The following is an 18,353-nucleotide window of genomic DNA, read 5'->3' as shown; positions in this document are numbered from 1 at the left end:
CTGTGAAAGAAGGAGAAAATTGTACCAAATTTACCTGAAATTTTTTTTTGCTCAATTTGTAGTGGTTTTTGTTTTCTGAATGAAATGGTACCATTATTTCAATTCACTGGGGTTCCTTCATTTCACTAATTGCGTGGAAAAGATAGTTTGAACATGGCTTCACCGCATAGCAATACAATAAAAGTCAAGACACAAATGGCACAACATGGACAAGTGTGGCCATCTAGTGTCAAGAAACACAAGTACGATGACTATACTCGTCATTGGTTTCGTGTGGGACCAATTCTTGTTGATGACGGGTGTAGTCGCCGTCGGTCATTTTGTTACAAAATCTGATGACGACTATACTAGTCAACTGGTGGGAAAGAGTTAAAGAACACCAAATGATCAAAATTTCCGCAGCACTTCACTATGGTGTGTCTCTAACGTCATGTCGGGGTTTTGACATGTAAAACCACAGGTATTATTATTACACTTGCGTTCTGTTGTAGAGTTGCTGACTGCAAAAGCAATCAGCAGTGTTGGTTGCATATGAACCTTGTTGGTGATTTATAGCGTTCACTTTTCACTAAGATACATTCCTTATCTCACTAACCCTTTGAACCTCGTTTTCACATACAAGCGGCGCTCGCCCCCCAATCGAAGCAGCACCAATGCAATGTGAGTGGACAGAGCTATAGATTGTCAACTCAAGTATGCTGAGCAGTGGATCACAAGACATTGCACCATGCGACCTGGCTGCGCATTTGTTTTTGTTTGATAGCTTCTTTGTGACTATGTTGGGTACAGTTATTTTGAACAAACTGCATCCAATTTGTAGAAAAATAGCAGTGGTCGCAGCAGTGACACTGCTACTAACATTTGACTTGGCCATGTTCGCATTTGACTCATTATAACTTGTTAGCAACTTAAGTAATGCAGCCTTTTTCGTACATAATAGTAAAAAAATGTCCTTGACTTCAATGAGGAGGACTTTCAAACAGATTAAAGATGGCCTTTTTTTTTAAACTATTCCTCAAATTATGACATCTTTAATAAACCACACAAGTTTCAGTGCAATTTGAAAGTACAATGGTGTGTGGCAAGGCCACGAAAATTACCACAAAATGAAGCACAAATACCATAGTCGATATCCAGCAAGTTTTATTATCCTCAGTTTAACTTGTCTACGGCGATAAATTCTTGAATTACAGGTACTTCAGGCCATTTACTATGTTAGTGATTTTATTTCTCAAAATTCTTTTCACAGCAAAGTGATGTAAAAATTCTTAAGGTAGCACTAAATTCATTCTGCGTTGCAAAAAAAAATGTGATCAAGAAGTGTGCCATTTTTTTTCCTAAATGCACTCAATGTTTAAAATTGCAACATTAGCGAACAAGTGTTTTTACTGACTGAAAATCGTATTTTTTTTTAGCTGCATGAGAACTTTTTTCACAAGCTAAGTTAAGAGTCGTTGCTCTGGGTCTGAAACCAGTGTGTAACGTATTTTTCGTATATATTGGGAGTGGTGACCAGGACCACATGTTTGTTCTTACCTGGGCTCACCCTTTAACTACCTTCATCTTTTGCTGTGCTCATATGCTCAGTTATGATGAGGTAACAACAAGGGATGAGGCACGCCAACACTGATTGCAGGAATAGATGCAGCTGCATTCTAAAATGCATCAGGTCGTTATGATCGCGCAGAGTGAGGAAGTGAGGCAGTTGCTAAGGCAACGGAGCAGCCTTTGAAATGGTTTGGCTCCAGTCGTTTGTTGCCTGCACTCGCTTCGCACGGGAATGCGCGTCTCTACCTGCATCAAGTGAGCGTTATTCACTGTTTGGGTCTTCAGTTTGCTCTCAGCAAAATAAATAGTTGCATCGTCATAAAATGCCAATATTGGGTGTGCGACTTCAACTCCACCATTAGTATACGCAGTATTGCTCAAATTTGAAAGCTTCACGGCTTAATGACCTAAGCTTTCGCCTTTGTCCACAGTAGGTGAACTTACGAGCTTGGTATGCTTTTCAGAATAATTGCTTCAGCTCAATCTCCAGGCTGCGGATGCAAACATTTAGTAGCACGCGTACTGCTCTTGCTTCATTGTATGAGTGGGATCTCTTGGACACCCAATCCGCATGCTTACAGCAAGCTTCCACAACAGCATGCCAGCCCGCAGGTTAGGCCTAACAGTTGCAAGCTCCCTCGTTGACATTGGCAGGGGAGTGATAAAAGGTACCAATCCAACAGAGGTCCGTGCAGTGGCTTCATCTGCAGAGGGTTGAACCACATTGTGAATGAAAACGAGGATGTGGGTGGCACATACAAAACTCAAATGCATTGCCATGCTTCCACATCATGTGCACAAACCAGAAATCAAGAGAGGTGCAGCACAACATGAATTTTGGCGAATTAGTTCTCTGTGGGGTTCTGGAGAACTATGCAGCCAAAGAGCATTTAGATGAAATTGTTGACACAAGAGGCTTTAAGGGAATAGCCTGGCCTGCATGTCAGTGTATCGCGGTGTTGATCCTTGGGCGCACATTCTAACTTGAGATTTCTTTTGCAGACATGATGCATGGGGACTGCAGGGTGGTATCCTCTCTGCAAACTACAAGCCTCCATTGTTTCACATGATGATCGTTTTTTGGCTTGGGAAGCAGCAATACCTTTTTCTTGCAGACCCTGCATGCTATAGTGGAACGAATTGAGGAAAGGTTTAAGGGTGAATGTGTGCCCAGAAGCTCAGCACATTGCTGCAAAATCGCATGGAAATATACTAAACCCCTTCTTATTGTTATTCACGCTGTAAAGCTGGGCCAAGTCACATGTGTTGTCATTTGACAAGTTCTAGGATAGCAAGCTCTTGTGCAAACCTCTTTGTAACAGCCATAATATTTTTTGAGCATGTTCAATGCATCGAGTTGTCACACGATAATCAGCTGTCTTGGCTTATTTCATTCCTGTATTGGTTCCGTCACAGTTTTGTGTGTTGTGACGAGTGTACTTTTGCCGAGTGTACTTTTACACGTGTGTAAAAGCTCACATTTCGAACGGTGCATGCAAGGCTGTTTTCATTGTTCAAGATGTTGAAGGGAAGCTGAAGCACTTTTTAAAAAAAATGACTTTGGAGTATATCATAGTTTGATCCCTGCTGAATTCGAAAACCAACGTTAGAGTTCACAGAAGTGAACGCAAATAGCATTTCTTGGCAAAAAACAGCGGCTTCAGACACAGAGCTTCTTGAGATTCTGAGCGAACACGGTGACGTCATCTTCGATGTGCGCGTCATCGGCAATATCAAAGCATGGAGCGTGGAAACTTGGGCAAGTTGGTAGGTCATAATTGAATATACGAACAGCGCAACTGACAAGGACAAAGGAAGGTAACAACACACAGCGCTGTGTGTTGTTACCTTCCTTTGTCCTTGTCAGTTGCGCTGTTCGTATATTCAATCAAAGCATGGCCTTCGCGATCAGTTTCACCAACGCACACAGCCGGAACTAATCACGGAGGTCACGGTTGGAGATACGACAGTGCTTTGCGGCTCCCCGACTATGACGCAGTTCCAGTTAGTTCGTTTCCACGCCCACACATTCGGCGGGTTCGTGTGGGCGGAGCAAGACGAACCTTTCTTTCGCGTATTTTAAAGCTCCTGTTCTCACAACAGCGGAAAAAATTACGCCATCGTCGACAATAATGTTGGTCCTTGTTAACAACAAAGTTTTACTAAATTCTAAAACCACGTCAGCTTCCCTTTAATGAGATATAGTAGAATGTTCCATTCCTGTCCTTCAGTTCACGGTAGGGTTCTCGAAGTGTTAGCCTGCAGTACTCTTTTTTTATTGTTATTGGGATAAAGACTTGCCCTTCAGGCATAATTCTTTGTGTGCATATTTCTATTATCTGTGTACTGTAGTAAGTTCTATGCTGCGTATGAATTAAATCGTTCGTTATCATGTGTCCAGCGGTCATAGTCAATCGCAACACTGTAGTGGAGGCCGGCTTTCAGCGGGAGATGGGAGCATTCCGATTGTAAGCCTGTATACATTTGTATTACATGGTAAGCATCTGCCCCCATCACTGGGACGGAGCAGTATGGACATGGGAGAACATTTTTATGTGCTCGGAGTGAGCAAAATTCTTAAACAAGATAATGGTTACACAGTCTGTCTTTGTGCAAAGTAGTATATATGGTACAATGTTACTTACATTGTCTAAAGTATTCAGGGCACTATATTTGTATAAAGTCAAGGTCCTTTAAAAGCTATCTTTTTTTGCAGTATGTCTTTTTCATTTTGAGCCACTTGTCCAAAGCAAGTTTAGATCTGATTGCTGCAGGAATATGCCTGCTCCATTATACATGTATCTTTTCATTGTACATTCCAGGGTGATGATCACTAGAACTCTCAGTGGTTGCAATATAAAAGGCACTGAAGCAGTGAAGTTGGCATCAGTCCATTTTTGTTACTTTTGATAACGCTCCGCGAATAGTGCTGCACGTAATGCAAGAAAGTTAGGTGCAATTCTGCGTAATTTTGGAGCACATACAGTGACGTTAATTGTACCAAGCTGAGCCATCTTGTTTTTCTTCATTTTATGTTATACCGTTGTTATATGTTATATGTTGTTTTAAAGTCGTGTTTGAAAGTCTGATAATAAACAGAAAACATATTTGCGCACCTTTTTCAGAATTGCTTTGGTCACAGCAGCATACACTTCAAAATGAGTCAAGGTGAGAATTCGAACAGTAATTAACAAAAACAGGCTAAGCAAACTGCGAACCAGTACAGAGGAGTAATTGAACTGATGAAAGAATGGAAGTTCTTTATTCAAAGAATTTATTTCTTTTGAGATTCGCAATAGGGCAAACCTGCTCATTTCTACAGATGGTTAAAGTCAGGCTAATTTCAACCATTAAACTGAAACAGCATTCTCAAAAAGTGCAGTTGCCTGAACCTTTGACAATGCCCAACTTGACAACGCTGTCTCCCTTGCATTGCCGCAATGGGATCAGCTATCATCGTTCTCAAGTGGCTGTTCTGGTGAGTGGAATCTGGTGCAACAACGAAAAGAAAAACATTGCTGCTTGATGGCAACGTTTACTCGTTGTTGTTGTGCAGTACAAGGAGAACAGTGATGCGGCACTTGGTATTGTCAAAGTTTGCAGCAACTGCACTCCTAGTATATCAGTGTACTTGTAAAAGTTATTGTCAAGATCATTTGTGCTTAGGTCCGCCACGGTGGCATAGCAGTTATGGTGCTCAGCTGCTGACCCGAAGCTCGTGTGTTCGATCCCGGCTGCAGCAGTTGCATTTCAATGGAGGCGAAATACTAGAGGCTTGTGTGCTGTGCGATGTCAGTACACATTAAAGAACACCAGATGGTCGAAATTCCGGAGCCCTCCACTACGCCGTCTCTCATAATCATATCATGGTTTTGGGATGTAAAACCCCACATATTATTATATTATATTTTTTGCTTAGCAAAGCAGAATGTCTCACAATGACATAGTTGAAACTGTGAAAATGCTAATGAACGGTTCCACAGCAGCATGTGACCAGAGAGCCTAGCTGTGTGTTTTAGGTGTTCAGCATAGATGTTTAGCGTAGCATGAGGATCTGGCTTTGGAAAATGCTTATGCCAGAGGTACAATGTTTGAACAAATACAAAAAATCCTCTGAAAAGAAATGGCCACCATCCAAACACAACTGTTGTGTGGCAACATAGCTAGCTCAATATCCAAATACAGTTCAGAACTCTAGATGTATCAATAATATGTAGGCCTGATGATATTGCGTGTGATTCTGTACACTGGTGGTAATATATTGTTCCCTTCTTTCTCACCCTAGGGGCAAGTCACCAAACGTCAGAGGCATTTGAGGCCAGCTTCGAATGAACATTATATCAGGAATCCCTGTTGTCTACCTTTTTTTGAATATGTGACATTACTGTTTTGTTGTTGGCTGTGTCTTGTAATTATCTTGCATCTTTGCAACTGAACCTCTAAGTGATTTGTTTTGTACATATATTATTTCATCTTTTTCGGTTATGCACTTGTATTTTATCTCTCTGGGTGCCATTTTTACTATTACGTTGTTGTTTTGGGTGATTCAATACAGTGGGGTTGCAGCTCTTTAAAATTTATGTAGGGCAAGCATTACTTATTCTTGATACAACTTGTCAACAGAAACAAAATCCCTGAAAGATGGTGTTTTGATTCCACTGGGTATTTATAAAATTGTCTTTTTATTGTTTGTCTTCATTTGGATGTATTTTCTGTCCTTCAAAATAGGCACTCCTTCCTCTTTCACCATTAGCACTAAATAAGTAAGAGAAAGTGCTGCATGTTTTGTTCTAGTTTTTGTTGGTTGGGATGGCATACATTCTGGTATACTATGTTTTTGTGGGCATGGTTGTGTGTATATGAGGAGATGTCAAAAATGTTAAGTGTTGCAGGAAGACAGCAAAAGGTAATATACTGTGTTCAAGATATTCTGTTTTGTTATAAAATGGCTTACAAAGCCCTTTTGTAAAGGTCTGACCACCAATTCTAAAGGTCTGACCACCAGTCCATCTTTTTAAGACACTAAAAAAATTTTCAATATATAAATATCATAACGTTAAGCGCAATACTGAATCGACGAGGACGGGACAGGGAGTGACACACACACAAGCGCTAACTTTCAACAATGGTTTATTGTGAGCCGGATCACTGCATAAATACATGAAAATTGCGGACATCAGGCATGCGCAAATGTGAAGGATCTAGAAATGACAATTCTTTTCTGGACAATGATAATGAAGGTGCGCTGACACAATCTTGGCCTAACTCGTGTATGGTGGCTGATTCAACTATCAACCGCGTGGTCTCATCTTTGTGCGTGCGTACGACAGAGCACTCATGAAAAGCAGGCGAACACCCACACGTGCTGCAATGCGCGGTTAACAAACCATCGCCACCCTTCTTTACATTGTTTTTGTGTTCTCTAAGCCTGTCGTTAAGGCAGCGCCCTGTCTGCCCCACGTAGAATTTCCCACACGAAAGGGGGAGCTTGTACACGACCCCTTCTTTGCATTCCACGTGGCGAACTCTGTGATTTTTTACGCAGCCGCGCGCTTTGTGAGCAGTTGGGTTGCTGAGCCTGCACAGCTTTCCCAGCTTGTTTGGAGCCGTAAAAGCGACGCCAATGTTTGCTCGAGCGCCCACTTTTTTTAAGTTGTGGGAAATCTTGTGAAGGTATGGCATGACAGCGAACCTCTTGCGGGAATTCTCACCTGCGGCGGCGTTCTGTTGGTGACTTGAAGGCTTTTTGAGCAGGGATTCTGCCACTGACACCAGAAGGTGGTCAGGGTAGCCTGCTTGTGCGAGGCGAGCCTTTTGGCGATCAAGGCTGGTTGTCATTAAATGGCGGCATGATTTGTTTATAGCGTTGTCAAGGCAGTGCCTGACGACGCTCCTCTTGACTAATTTCGAGTGGGATGACGAAAACGGCAGCAAAGGTTTGTTTCCCCTTGGATCATACAACCAGCACGTGTGTGTGTCGTGAAAATACAATCGAACATCTAAAAACTTAAGGGAACCGTTCTCTCCCGGGACTTCGTGAGTAAGCTGCAATGGCTCTAGGCAGTCACGGACAAGTGTGAGTAGGTTAGAAACTTCCGATTCAAATGAACCTTTGTCACAATTCATTAAAAACAGGTAGTCGTCAACGTATCTAAAACATTTAAAAACACTAGTCCCAGTGAGATGCGTCTGGAGGGTTCTGTTGAGGCTACCTAAAAACAAGTCGCTTAATATGGGCGCGATACAGGACCCTATACAGATGCCTTGCTTCTGGATAAAAGGCTTTCCGTCCCAAAGGATGTAAGTGGAATCCAGGTAAGTAGCTAAAAGGTCTAAGAAGTTTCTAGACGAAATGCCAGAAGCGTCCTTAAAATCTATCCAGCCGAACTGAACTAGAGCCCTCTTGATACATTCGAGCAAGGCAGTGCGGGGCAACGAGTAGTAGAGGTCTTTGATATCAATAGATATGGCACACAGCCCTTCGTTATTATTGATATCAAAGACCTCTACTACTCGTTGCCCCGCACTGCCTTGCTCGAATGTATCAAGAGGGCTCTAGTTCAGTTCGGCTGGATAGATTTTAAGGACGCTTCTGGCATTTCGTCTAGAAACTTCTTAGACCTTTTAGCTACTTACCTGGATTCCACTTACATCCTTTGGGACGGAAAGCCTTTTATCCAGAAGCAAGGCATCTGTATAGGGTCCTGTATCGCGCCCATATTAAGCGACTTGTTTTTAGGTAGCCTCAACAGAACCCTCCAGACGCATCTCACTGGGACTAGTGTTTTTAAATGTTTTAGATACGTTGACGACTACCTGTTTTTAATGAATTGTGACAAAGGTTCATTTGCATCGGAAGTTTCTAACCTACTCACACTTGTCCGTGACTGCCTAGAGCCATTGCAGCTTACTCACGAAGTCCCGGGAGAGAACGGTTCCCTTAAGTTTTTAGATGTTCGATTGTATTTTCACGACACACACACGTGCTGGTTGTATGATCCAAGGGGAAACAAACCTTTGCTGCCGTTTTCGTCATCCCACTCGAAATTAGTCAAGAGGAGCGTCGAGGCACTGCCTTGACAACGCTATAAACAAATCATGCCGCCATTTAATGACAACCAGCCTTGATCGCCAAAAGGCTCGCCTCGCACAAGCAGGCTACCCTGACCACCTTCTGGTGTCAGTGGCAGAATCCCTGCTCAAAAAGCCTTCAAGTCACCAACAGAACGCCGCCGCAGGTGAGAATTCCCGCAAGAGGTTCGCTGTCATGCCATACCTTCACAAGATTTCCCACAACTTAAAAAAAGTGGGCGCTCGAGCAAACATTGGCGTCGCTTTTACGGCTCCAAACAAGCTGGGAAAGCTGTGCAGGCTCAGCAACCCAACTGCTCACAAAGCGCGCGGCTGCGTAAAAATCACAGAGTTCGCCACGTGGAATGCAAAGAAGGGGTCGTGTACAAGCTCCCCCTTTCGTGTGGGAAATTCTACGTGGGGCAGACAGGGCGCTGCCTTAACGACAGGCTTAGAGAACACAAAAACAATGTAAAGAAGGGTGGCGATGGTTTGTTAACCGCGCATTGCAGCACGTGTGGGTGTTCGCCTGCTTTTCATGAGTGCTCTGTCGTACGCACAAGATGAGACCACGCGGTTGATAGTTGAATCAGCCACCATACACGAGTTAGGCCAAGATTGTGTCAGCGCACCTTCATTATCATTGTCCAGAAAAGAATTGTCATTTCTAGATCCTTCACATTTGCGCATGCCTGATGTCCGCAATTTTCATGTATTTATGCAGTGATCCGGCTCACAATAAACCATTGTTGAAAGTTAGCGCTTGTGTGTGTGTCACTCCCTGTCCCGTCCTCGTCGATTCAGTATTGCGCTTAACGTTATGCATATGTCGCACCAACAAGGCCAAAGATCCACCCTTGCTAAGTTCATATAAATATCAGCATTAGTGACATTTCATTTGTTTGGCATTTCATAATTATGGCTATATATGCTATATATGGCTATAGTATTTCATAATTATGGCTGTAGTGGCTGCATTTCAAGGCACTTCAACACTTGTGTACTTGGATTTAAGTACACCTTAAAAGGGATACTGACACAAAATTTCTCGACTGTGATAGCCTGCGGGATTGATTCCCATGACCATGCGTATATCATCTACCGAATATCAACAACGGTTATAGCTTGGAAGGTTATTTCTATTAATGTCGAAGTTTGTGTGCACAATCCAGCGCTTTTTGCCACACCTCATAACATTAACATCATCTAAGGTGACCTAAAGATGACCACCAACTTCCGAGATGTCACCGCTGCAGCCGAGCTCCGAGCTGGTGCAGCTAGTATGATAACGTCATAGACACCATTCCGCTTGTGCCAGCAGGCTGCTGTTCGGTGGCAGCTTTGAGTCCGTGCCCGCAGCAAAAGTGTGGAAGCCTTAAAAAAGTCGTTGCCACCAGACGATGATGACTGCACAGCACGTGCAGCAGGCAAAAGAATGCAAGCAGACGATGTAGGCAGCGTGGAAGTGCGTCACAGTTCTGTTTGCCTTTTCACACACTAGATGTCGTTAGTTGCACCCGGTAGCTTGACGTTCTTGGAGCTCTCCCAAACTGAAACTGAGACTGGTCGGTAATAAACAGACTGTAATTAATTGTCTGTCATGCGCTGCAGCAAGTGATGTGCTATGTTATGACTAATAGGCCTCCAGTAACATAATGCAGCAAAGATATGCCAAACCAAGATTTTTGTGTTAGTACTCCCCTTAAGGAACCCTAGGTGGTCTTAAGTTAGTCCAGATTTCCCCACCTCATTATGACTCATAATCATAGAGTGTACTACCTGTGCAAAACCCAAAGTTTAAATCAATTTTCTTTAAAGTGAAAAGCAATGCTTAAGTAACGCATCTTGTTTTCTTTGTGCAGCATTGGGGTCTTCAAGCAGTCTGTCGACTACAGATGGTGAGAAACCGCGCAAGGGAGATGTGCTGCACTGTAACTTCTGTGACTATAGGACGCAGCGTCCGGACCATCTGAATAGACACATCAGGGTTCATACAGGCGAGCGGCCATATAAATGCCACCTATGCCCCCAGGGCTTCTCACAGAGGGGCGCATTGACGGAACACCTACGCATTCACTCAGGCGAGCGGCCATATAAATGTCACATATGCCTCAAGTGCTTCTCGCGAGGCAACCATCTCAAGAAGCACCTGCGCCTTCACACGGGCGAGCGGCCGTATCAGTGCCCTTTGTGCCCCCGGGCATTTCAGCAGAAAGCTTCCCTCGAAAACCACCAGCTTAGTCGGCACAAATTCGAGTAGCCAGGTCAGTGCAAGCTCTGGTGTTCGAGGTTTTTGTAAAGGCACACTTAATTGGTTGTTTCAGAGCACTGTGGCAGTGCTGGTTATGCAAGACAGCATTGAAGATGTGGACGTACTTGTCAGATCTCGGCTTCATTATTGTGAGCGGAGCATTGTTACGCATGCTGTAAAATGCAGTTTGAACCCTCCAAACCACTGCCCTGGCTACGCGACTGGAGAGAGGTGTATTAGAGGGAGTACCCTGTATGAATAGAGCAAAGGGATGTGCGCAACCATGCAGGGGAGCAAGGAGGCGAATGAGCGCACATAACGTTATGAGAGGGGGTCGCAGGGAAAGCGTGCCTCGTTTAAGGACCGTTCCTTCACACAACCCAAACTGCCATAAAATTCGGCACATGCCCTGTACTTTGTAATTAATCTGAGCTGACTGCAAAGGCCGAGTGAACCAAGTTAGCTGGTTGCTTCCTGTGCGCTTTCTGTGCTCACTCCCCCAGACGTCTGTGCACCTAATCTTGCAGCTTGCATTATCTCAGAGAAGGTAGAAGGAGTTTATACATTTGCTTCCTTCTGTTTGCATTGTTCATCTTGCGAGCATTGTGAAAGCCCGTGTTAATTGAGTGACGTTCGTGTTTGCTTGTGCATGTACGACATGATGCTCATAAATTTAATTAGTAGCATTGGATTCTTTACTGTACTATGTAGGGCCAATAAAACTATGAACCTTGCTCTGTATACGGCTCTTTAATGAATTGCTGTTGCTATCGGTGCTTTGCCTTTCACGTGGAACTGTGACATTTTTTATGCTCCTGTTTGTTGAACTTCAGGATGGCTTGACAGGATGTTTTAGCGTAACAAAACAAGTTGTTCCATTACGTCAAGACATAACTGAAGCCACCTGTATTGAATGCAGCATAGAATGTATTGAATTCAACACTGCATTGAATACGCCTGGCATTCGCCTTCCATTTTAGGCACCGTGGGACATAAACACTCTCTTCGTGCGAACAAAGTGTTGTACGGTCAAAAAGTTTATTATAGTTTTCACAACTTCAAATGCACTGCAGTTTTTACATCACTTTCACCGCAGTGCTGTGAGGTGAAGTGTACTACGAGTGGGGAAAGACCATAGCTGTCGCGGGACATAGCAGATTTTGTCCCTTAATTACACATGAGCGCATGTGCCGTATGATTACGAGCGCTATTACGATCAGTGGCAATTATTCAGAGCTGTTTATGACGTTTCTACAATACTCAGAAACACTACATAAAAACACCTGCAATATTTTTTTTCATTGGTCTCCGCCGCCGCTCCATGAATCTCCCGATTTTCGAGGTCCTCAGGTTAACATGCATGTATTTGGTCACAAAGACTGTGGCATGTTACCTTTCATTGAGGTATGTGCCTTTGTTACTTTTCGTACATCTGTGTAACTGGTTCCTTATATAGCTTTGCTTGGTGAATGATATTCTGAGGACTTTTTATTTTAGGTTCATAACATTTTTGCCTGTATTTTCTGGGCATGGAAGGTTGTTTGGAGTACTTTATTTAGTGCCTCTTATTATTATGTTTATTTTCTTGTGTACAAGAATGTTTTTCTGCCGATTAACAATCCCACCGAGTGCCACATTGTCAGTTTGTAAGTATATATACATCACACTTAATATTAATTACTGCGTTTTGCAAATACAGTAAAATGCCACTTGAACAAACGTCAGTTAAAGGAACTATTCATTAGTACGAACTTTTTTTAAATCCCCCACGGAAGCCCCATTGAACCCATTGCTAACTCACTTCAGTTTAACGAAACTCGGTGCATGGCGCATTTCAGTTCAACGAACATATTCCGTGACACCATCCAATGCCTCTGAGGTCATGTTGATCACTTCATCAAGTACAACCACTCTTTTGGTAGCGTAGTTTTACCGTGGCCTTCGCGATCAGCTCTGCCAATGGCGCACTACTGGAGATACTCGCGGAGGCCACGATAGCCGCAGCAACAGCTGCAACCTTAGAACTACAACCGCATGAATGCCATAGGGAAGCGCATGTCTCTGGAGAAAAGACTGGATTTTTTGCAAAAAAGGAAGGACTGATGCACTTACAGCAACTGAAGTCCTTTTCTGCCCAGCGGAGTGTTGTGCCGAAGAAGGTTCATGAGAGCTTGGGCAACTCAACTCGTGATCACTGCAGTCTTAAGCGCACAGGTGCAGCGAATGATTACTGCATTCTTCACAAGATCCTCAATAATCATACATTCACATGCAAATGAGCAGCATGACAAATGAATGGGTTGAAATTTATTTGAACACTTGATGTTTCCTTCACCTTGTGATAACACCCTACAACATAGAGTAGCTGTTTCAGTTCAGCGAACTTTCACTGTATTTATACGTTGTTGGTGTTCAGTGTTCACACTAGAAGCATAATAAGTCATTAGCACGTTAAATGTTAAAATGTTTAATTATGCAAAGGAAGCTGAATGACATTGGCTCTTGTGTGCTCATTTATTGTCACTGAATGCAGTTGCATTCATAAATTTTCACGTGCATTTGAATGCAAATGCAAGTCTCCATGAATTCACTGTCATGGGCCCTTGACCTGTGTTTTAACAGCGGAGCTCGTTTAAGCTCACTGTCGGTCCGTGCGGCGTTTGCAAAAGCCAAGCCTGGCTTTGCATAGCCAAGAGTCTAAGTCAAGATTAGTTAAACCTGGCTAATTCTAGCTGAACATGGTTGAGACTAGTTAAGCTTAGTCTTGCAATCAATACTATGTGATAGCCAATTATTAGCTAATCGATCAGTAACCAATAACTTCTAGAAAATGCTTGGTTGAGCTTAGCGTAGCCCCAAATGTATGGCCAATGCCTTGCAAAGGCCAATCAATTTCCATTCAGGAGCTAATCGATCAATAACCAATAAATTCTAGAAGATGTTTGTTTGAGCTTAGCCTAGCCAAAAATGCATAGCCTTATGGGCCAATCAGCCTTCAATCTATGGTTAATCGATAATCGATCGATAACCAACAAATTCTAGAAAATGCTTGTTTGAGCTTAGCCTAGCCCAAAATGCATGACCAATACCTTGCAATGGCCAGTCAATCTCCAATCAATAGTTAATTGATAATCGATCATTACCCAATAAATTCTAGAAAAATGCTTGGTTGAGCTTAGCCTAGCCCAAAATGCATGGCCAATACCTTGCAATGGCCAATCGATAGCTAATCGATAATCGATCTCTAACCAATAAATTCTAGAAAAGACTTTCTTGGTTGAGCTCACCCTATTCAAAATTCATGGCCAATACCGTGTAGTTACCAATCTATAGCTAATCGATCAGTAACCAATAAATTCTAAATAATGCTTGGTTGAGCTTAGCCTAGCCCTAAATGCACCAGCTAGGGGCTGATTGTTTCCACTGTTTCTCTAGCCTTACGCCACTAGGGCAAGCTACGCAAATTTTTTTTTATTGCTTCTAATGTGTTTGCTGCAACCGTCAGACTGCCCCATGGTGTGAAAATAATTGAAGAGCGAAGTGCATGCTATAAGCAAATATTCCTTGAATCATATCCAGAAGATGTATTCATGCTGCATTGCTTATGTGATAAATCACTGAACATGTGGATACTCTCATTGCGCAGCTGTGACCTCACCACATTTCTATGGATCAATGAATCCATGCTCATCATGCCAAGGAAAAAAATGCTATTGTATTGTCATGAGTTGAAAGAAAATTAATAGCTCTTGAAAGTACAATTCTGAATTCTTTAAAAGTACACTTATTGTGTTGATTACCTAATCAAACATTTCATATCACATACATATAACAAGACATCGAGGTGAAAAAGAGAGGGTCGTATAAAAGACACTAAAAGTAGTAACAAGGCTGAGTAAGCTTAGGTACGATCTCTTCCGCCATATCCTCCATGCTGATGGCCATGGATGGCAATGTTTATCTTTCCGAAATCAATTCATATGGGTAAAATTAATTCTTTACCGATCTTTCCACTTCTGAGGACCAGAAAGTGGAGGACGTTGAATTTCATTTTAAAACATCTTTGAAGCAATCAAACTCGTCAAAATATTGATAAACATAGCAGCTGAACATTATTGTACCAATGTCAATGTCGTTAAGAAACAAGACAGTATTGATCATTTTGGTATTGCACTTTATATACAAACCCATATGTACTTTGTCTCCTGGAGTGGTGAGACCCCAGAAAGGAATTTCTCAATACTGGTTTCAGCAGGGGAACTGAAAACGCAAGGGACAAAGAGAGGACAGACGAAAACGTCACTTTGTAACATTTGAACTTTATTTCTGTGCACATCGCTAAATATACAGCCAAACACGTCCTCCCTTTATCGCTCATTTTTTCAGTTCCGCTGCTCAAACCAGCATCAGTTACAAACCAACTAGCTCATTTGAATACTACCCTTTTGCTGAAATTGGCCCAGGGCATTTCATGGACCACAAAAGCACACCTCTGCAAAGCTCTGTTCCCACAATAAAAAAATTCGCCGATGATTACGATACTGCCTAATGCAAATTCTGAGCGCAGCTTCGTGTTGGGGTAAGACCAACTGTATTTGAAGTTTTGGCTTTCGACAAGGTATCGACTACGCCATAAATCATAATTTTTGTGAAGTAGGACAGCACCCACTACGCCATTATTCGTCTTTCTGCAGATAAGCGAGGTACCCGCTACAAAGCTGTGAGGTATTATGCGCACTTTGTTGATGCTGCATGTGGCTGATGACGATGAAGAAATATGGCTGGGCACTTTGCAGTGGGTGGGAAGCATTAAACTGCACACTTGTAGCGCAATTAGCATTGCGTGATGACAGGTTGTTAATTTACTCTTCTGCCACGCTATATTGCACAGGTCAACGCGATTCCTTGCCCGACGTGAATGCGACCAGAATGTGATGCTTGATAGATCAAAGGCCTTTCTGAAGTGAAGAAAAACTCTGAGTATATATAAGTTATCTTCAAAATTATTAACTATTTCTTCTTTAACGCTGAGTTGTGCCTCTTCTATTGTCTTATTCTTGCGAAAACCATGCTGGCATTTGACAAGTGCCGGCTCTTGGTCCAGAAATTTGGTTAACCTGAACTTTAAAATTAGTTCCTAATGCTTTTGAAAAAAGGGGTAGCACAGATATTGGCCTGTGACTATTTAGGTCATCGAAGCATCCACCTTTATGCAGAACTACTACTCTGGCTATTTTCATACTACCAGAAAAAAAATCCCGGCAAGTGTGTTATTGCATATATGACAAAGCGGGGCACATAATATATCAGCGACTTTGGCCCTTCATAATTACAGCTACAGTGGCTGCATTTTGATAGGAGTGAAATACAAAAACACTTTTGTCATTGTCCTTAGGTACACATTAAGTAACCATTGGTAGTTTCAGATTAATCAAGAATTCTGTGCTACAGCATGACTCGAAATAGTAGAGCCTAGTGCCCGCGTTGAAGACAAAGTTTCAATTCTTTTAAAATTAAAACCAATGCTTGAGTAACGTGTCTTGTTCTCTTCGTGCAGCATTGGCACCTTCCGGTGGTCTAGCAACTGCAGATGGTGAGAAACCACAGACGAAACGCCTCCGTTGCTGTAACCTCTGTGACTACAAGACAGTTCGTTCTTCCGACCTGAAAAGACACATGAGGTTTCATACAGGCGAGGAGCCATATGAATGTCCCGTATGCCTCAAGAGCTTCTCACAAAGTTGCAACTTGAAAGACCACCTGCGCACTCACACAGGCGAGCGGCCATACGAATGCGACATATGCCTCAAGAGCTTCACAACAAACCATGTACTGAAGGAACACCAGCGTATCCATACAGGCGAGCGGCCATATAGGTGCCCCACGTGTCCGAAGACCTTTTCAGGAAGGAAGACACTGACGCAGCACCAGCGCATCCATACAGGCGAACGGCCGTATCAGTGCCCTTTGTGCCCTGTGACATTCACACAGAAATCCTCCCTCAGAAAACACCAGCAACGTCAGCATGAACACAAGTGATCGCAAGTTCTGCTGTTCAAGGCTTTGTGAGTGATGAGTTGTGTGGGACATTAAAGCTGTGGCTCTTGTCGTCAGAGCTCGGCTTCCTTTTTGTAGCAGAGCATCGTTATACATGCAGTAAAATGTACATCTCATCATTCGTTTACTTTATGCATGGTGCTTTTTTGCAATGAGCTTCATTCACCAGTCGAATATTCAGTATGTTTTAGGCTCTGTGAAAACTTGTCTATTTGTACTGACGAGCTACCTCACCTCTGCTTTGTCAACTCGAAATCCTTTGTGTAAGCCATTCACAAGAAAATGCATGAAGACACATGGACTCCACCTACTGGACCACCAGCTGTCTATGTGCTTATTATGCAATAAATAGGGTCTGAATATGGAAGTCTACACACTGTGTTCTTCATGCTTCATGGCATTCTAAAGAGTCAGTGAGAATAAGTGTTATTGCAGTCACATTTATATGGACACTGCAAGCAAACTCTTGACATTGACATGATGGTTCAAATACCACGTGCAAATAGATCCTGTCACACGTGCTATACTGTGCGAGTTTGAAGAAATGCCTGCAAGAAAGTGCACTTTCATCGTGCACCTGAGCAGCGGGGATAAGGGGGTGGGGGGAGAGGTGTGAATGAAAGGCAGCGCTCTTTATGGATGCAGGATTGTTGGCTGCATTGTGTGTGCTGCCTGCGCCAAGTTTTCCGGATCTCTGCACGCCTTATGTTGCAGCTAGTGTTATCTTTGAGAAGGGAGAGGCAATGCTATGCATTTGCTTCCTTCTTTTTGCATTGTTTATCATGCCAGCGTTGTGAAAACACGACTGCTCGTGGTGTGTCATTTGTCTTCCTTCTTTCATACATTCATGGCTTTTTCTTAAAGGGCCCCTCACCAGGCCACATAGCAAATTTTAGTTAGACGTTGGAAATTGTTGTGGGCCGAATGAAGAGCAGTATGCCGCAAGAATTTTTCAAATCGGTTGATTACGAGCTGAGAAAAACAATAATTTGTAGCGGCGCGAAACCATGATGCGAGGAGGCAAGTTTCAAACCCTTGCCACTCGCCCCGTATAGCCTTCGCAAACCAAATCCCTTCCCTGCCCTCTTCACTTGACACATACGCATGAACACGTCATGCGCATGCATGGTCACGTGCGCATGACGTGCCCGAGCCAGCCCGAGCACGCGAGCGGCGTTGCACGGTCGCTACCTTTTTTTTTATGTAGCGGCCAAGGCGTTTTGTCGGCGTTCTCTGTGGTGTACTGCCTGTTTCCGCGGGACGGACATGAAAGTTGAGACATTTGTACGGGCACGAGAGTGGCGGTATCATGAGCCAGTGCCGCATTAACGTTTACTTGGACGCGGTAGAGTAAACTAGCATAACGAGTGCTCGAACGCGCCAGAACATTACTTTCGTTTCCAGGGCTGGCGTCTGCTCGATGCGC

General features: G+C 43.2%; 1 protein-coding gene across 1 annotated transcript; it reads left to right on the top strand.

Annotated features, from left to right (window-relative positions):
• Window positions 1–8,659: 8,659 nt before the first annotated feature.
• LOC119381952 (zinc finger protein 776-like) lies at window positions 8,660–17,527 on the top strand. The gene is made up of 4 exons (XM_037649701.2): window positions 8,660–8,786; window positions 10,482–10,550; window positions 10,701–10,830; window positions 16,525–17,527. Exons 1-4 carry the CDS (start codon window positions 8,660–8,662, stop codon window positions 16,907–16,909), a joined length of 711 nt encoding a protein of 236 aa, XP_037505629.1. The 3' UTR covers window positions 16,910–17,527.
• Window positions 17,528–18,353: the final 826 nt, after the last annotated feature.

This window comes from Rhipicephalus sanguineus, chromosome 2, assembly GCF_013339695.2.
Source record: "Rhipicephalus sanguineus isolate Rsan-2018 chromosome 2, BIME_Rsan_1.4, whole genome shotgun sequence".
Classification (NCBI taxonomy): Eukaryota; Metazoa; Arthropoda; class Arachnida; order Ixodida; family Ixodidae; genus Rhipicephalus; species Rhipicephalus sanguineus.
This window is presented reverse-complemented; position numbering and strand designations above follow the sequence as displayed.

Coding starts and splice junctions, on each gene's coding strand:
- LOC119381952 (XM_037649701.2), top strand. CDS start 8,660: ATGACAACCAGCCTTGATCGCCAAAAGGCTCGCCTCGCACAAGCAGGC. Junction 10,551..10,700: donor CAAGGGAGATGTGCTGCACT/GTAACTTCTGTG, acceptor GCATTCACTCAG/GCGAGCGGCCATATAAATGT. Junction 10,831..16,524: donor TGCCCCCGGGCATTTCAGCA/GAAAGCTTCCCT, acceptor CAAGACAGTTCG/TTCTTCCGACCTGAAAAGAC.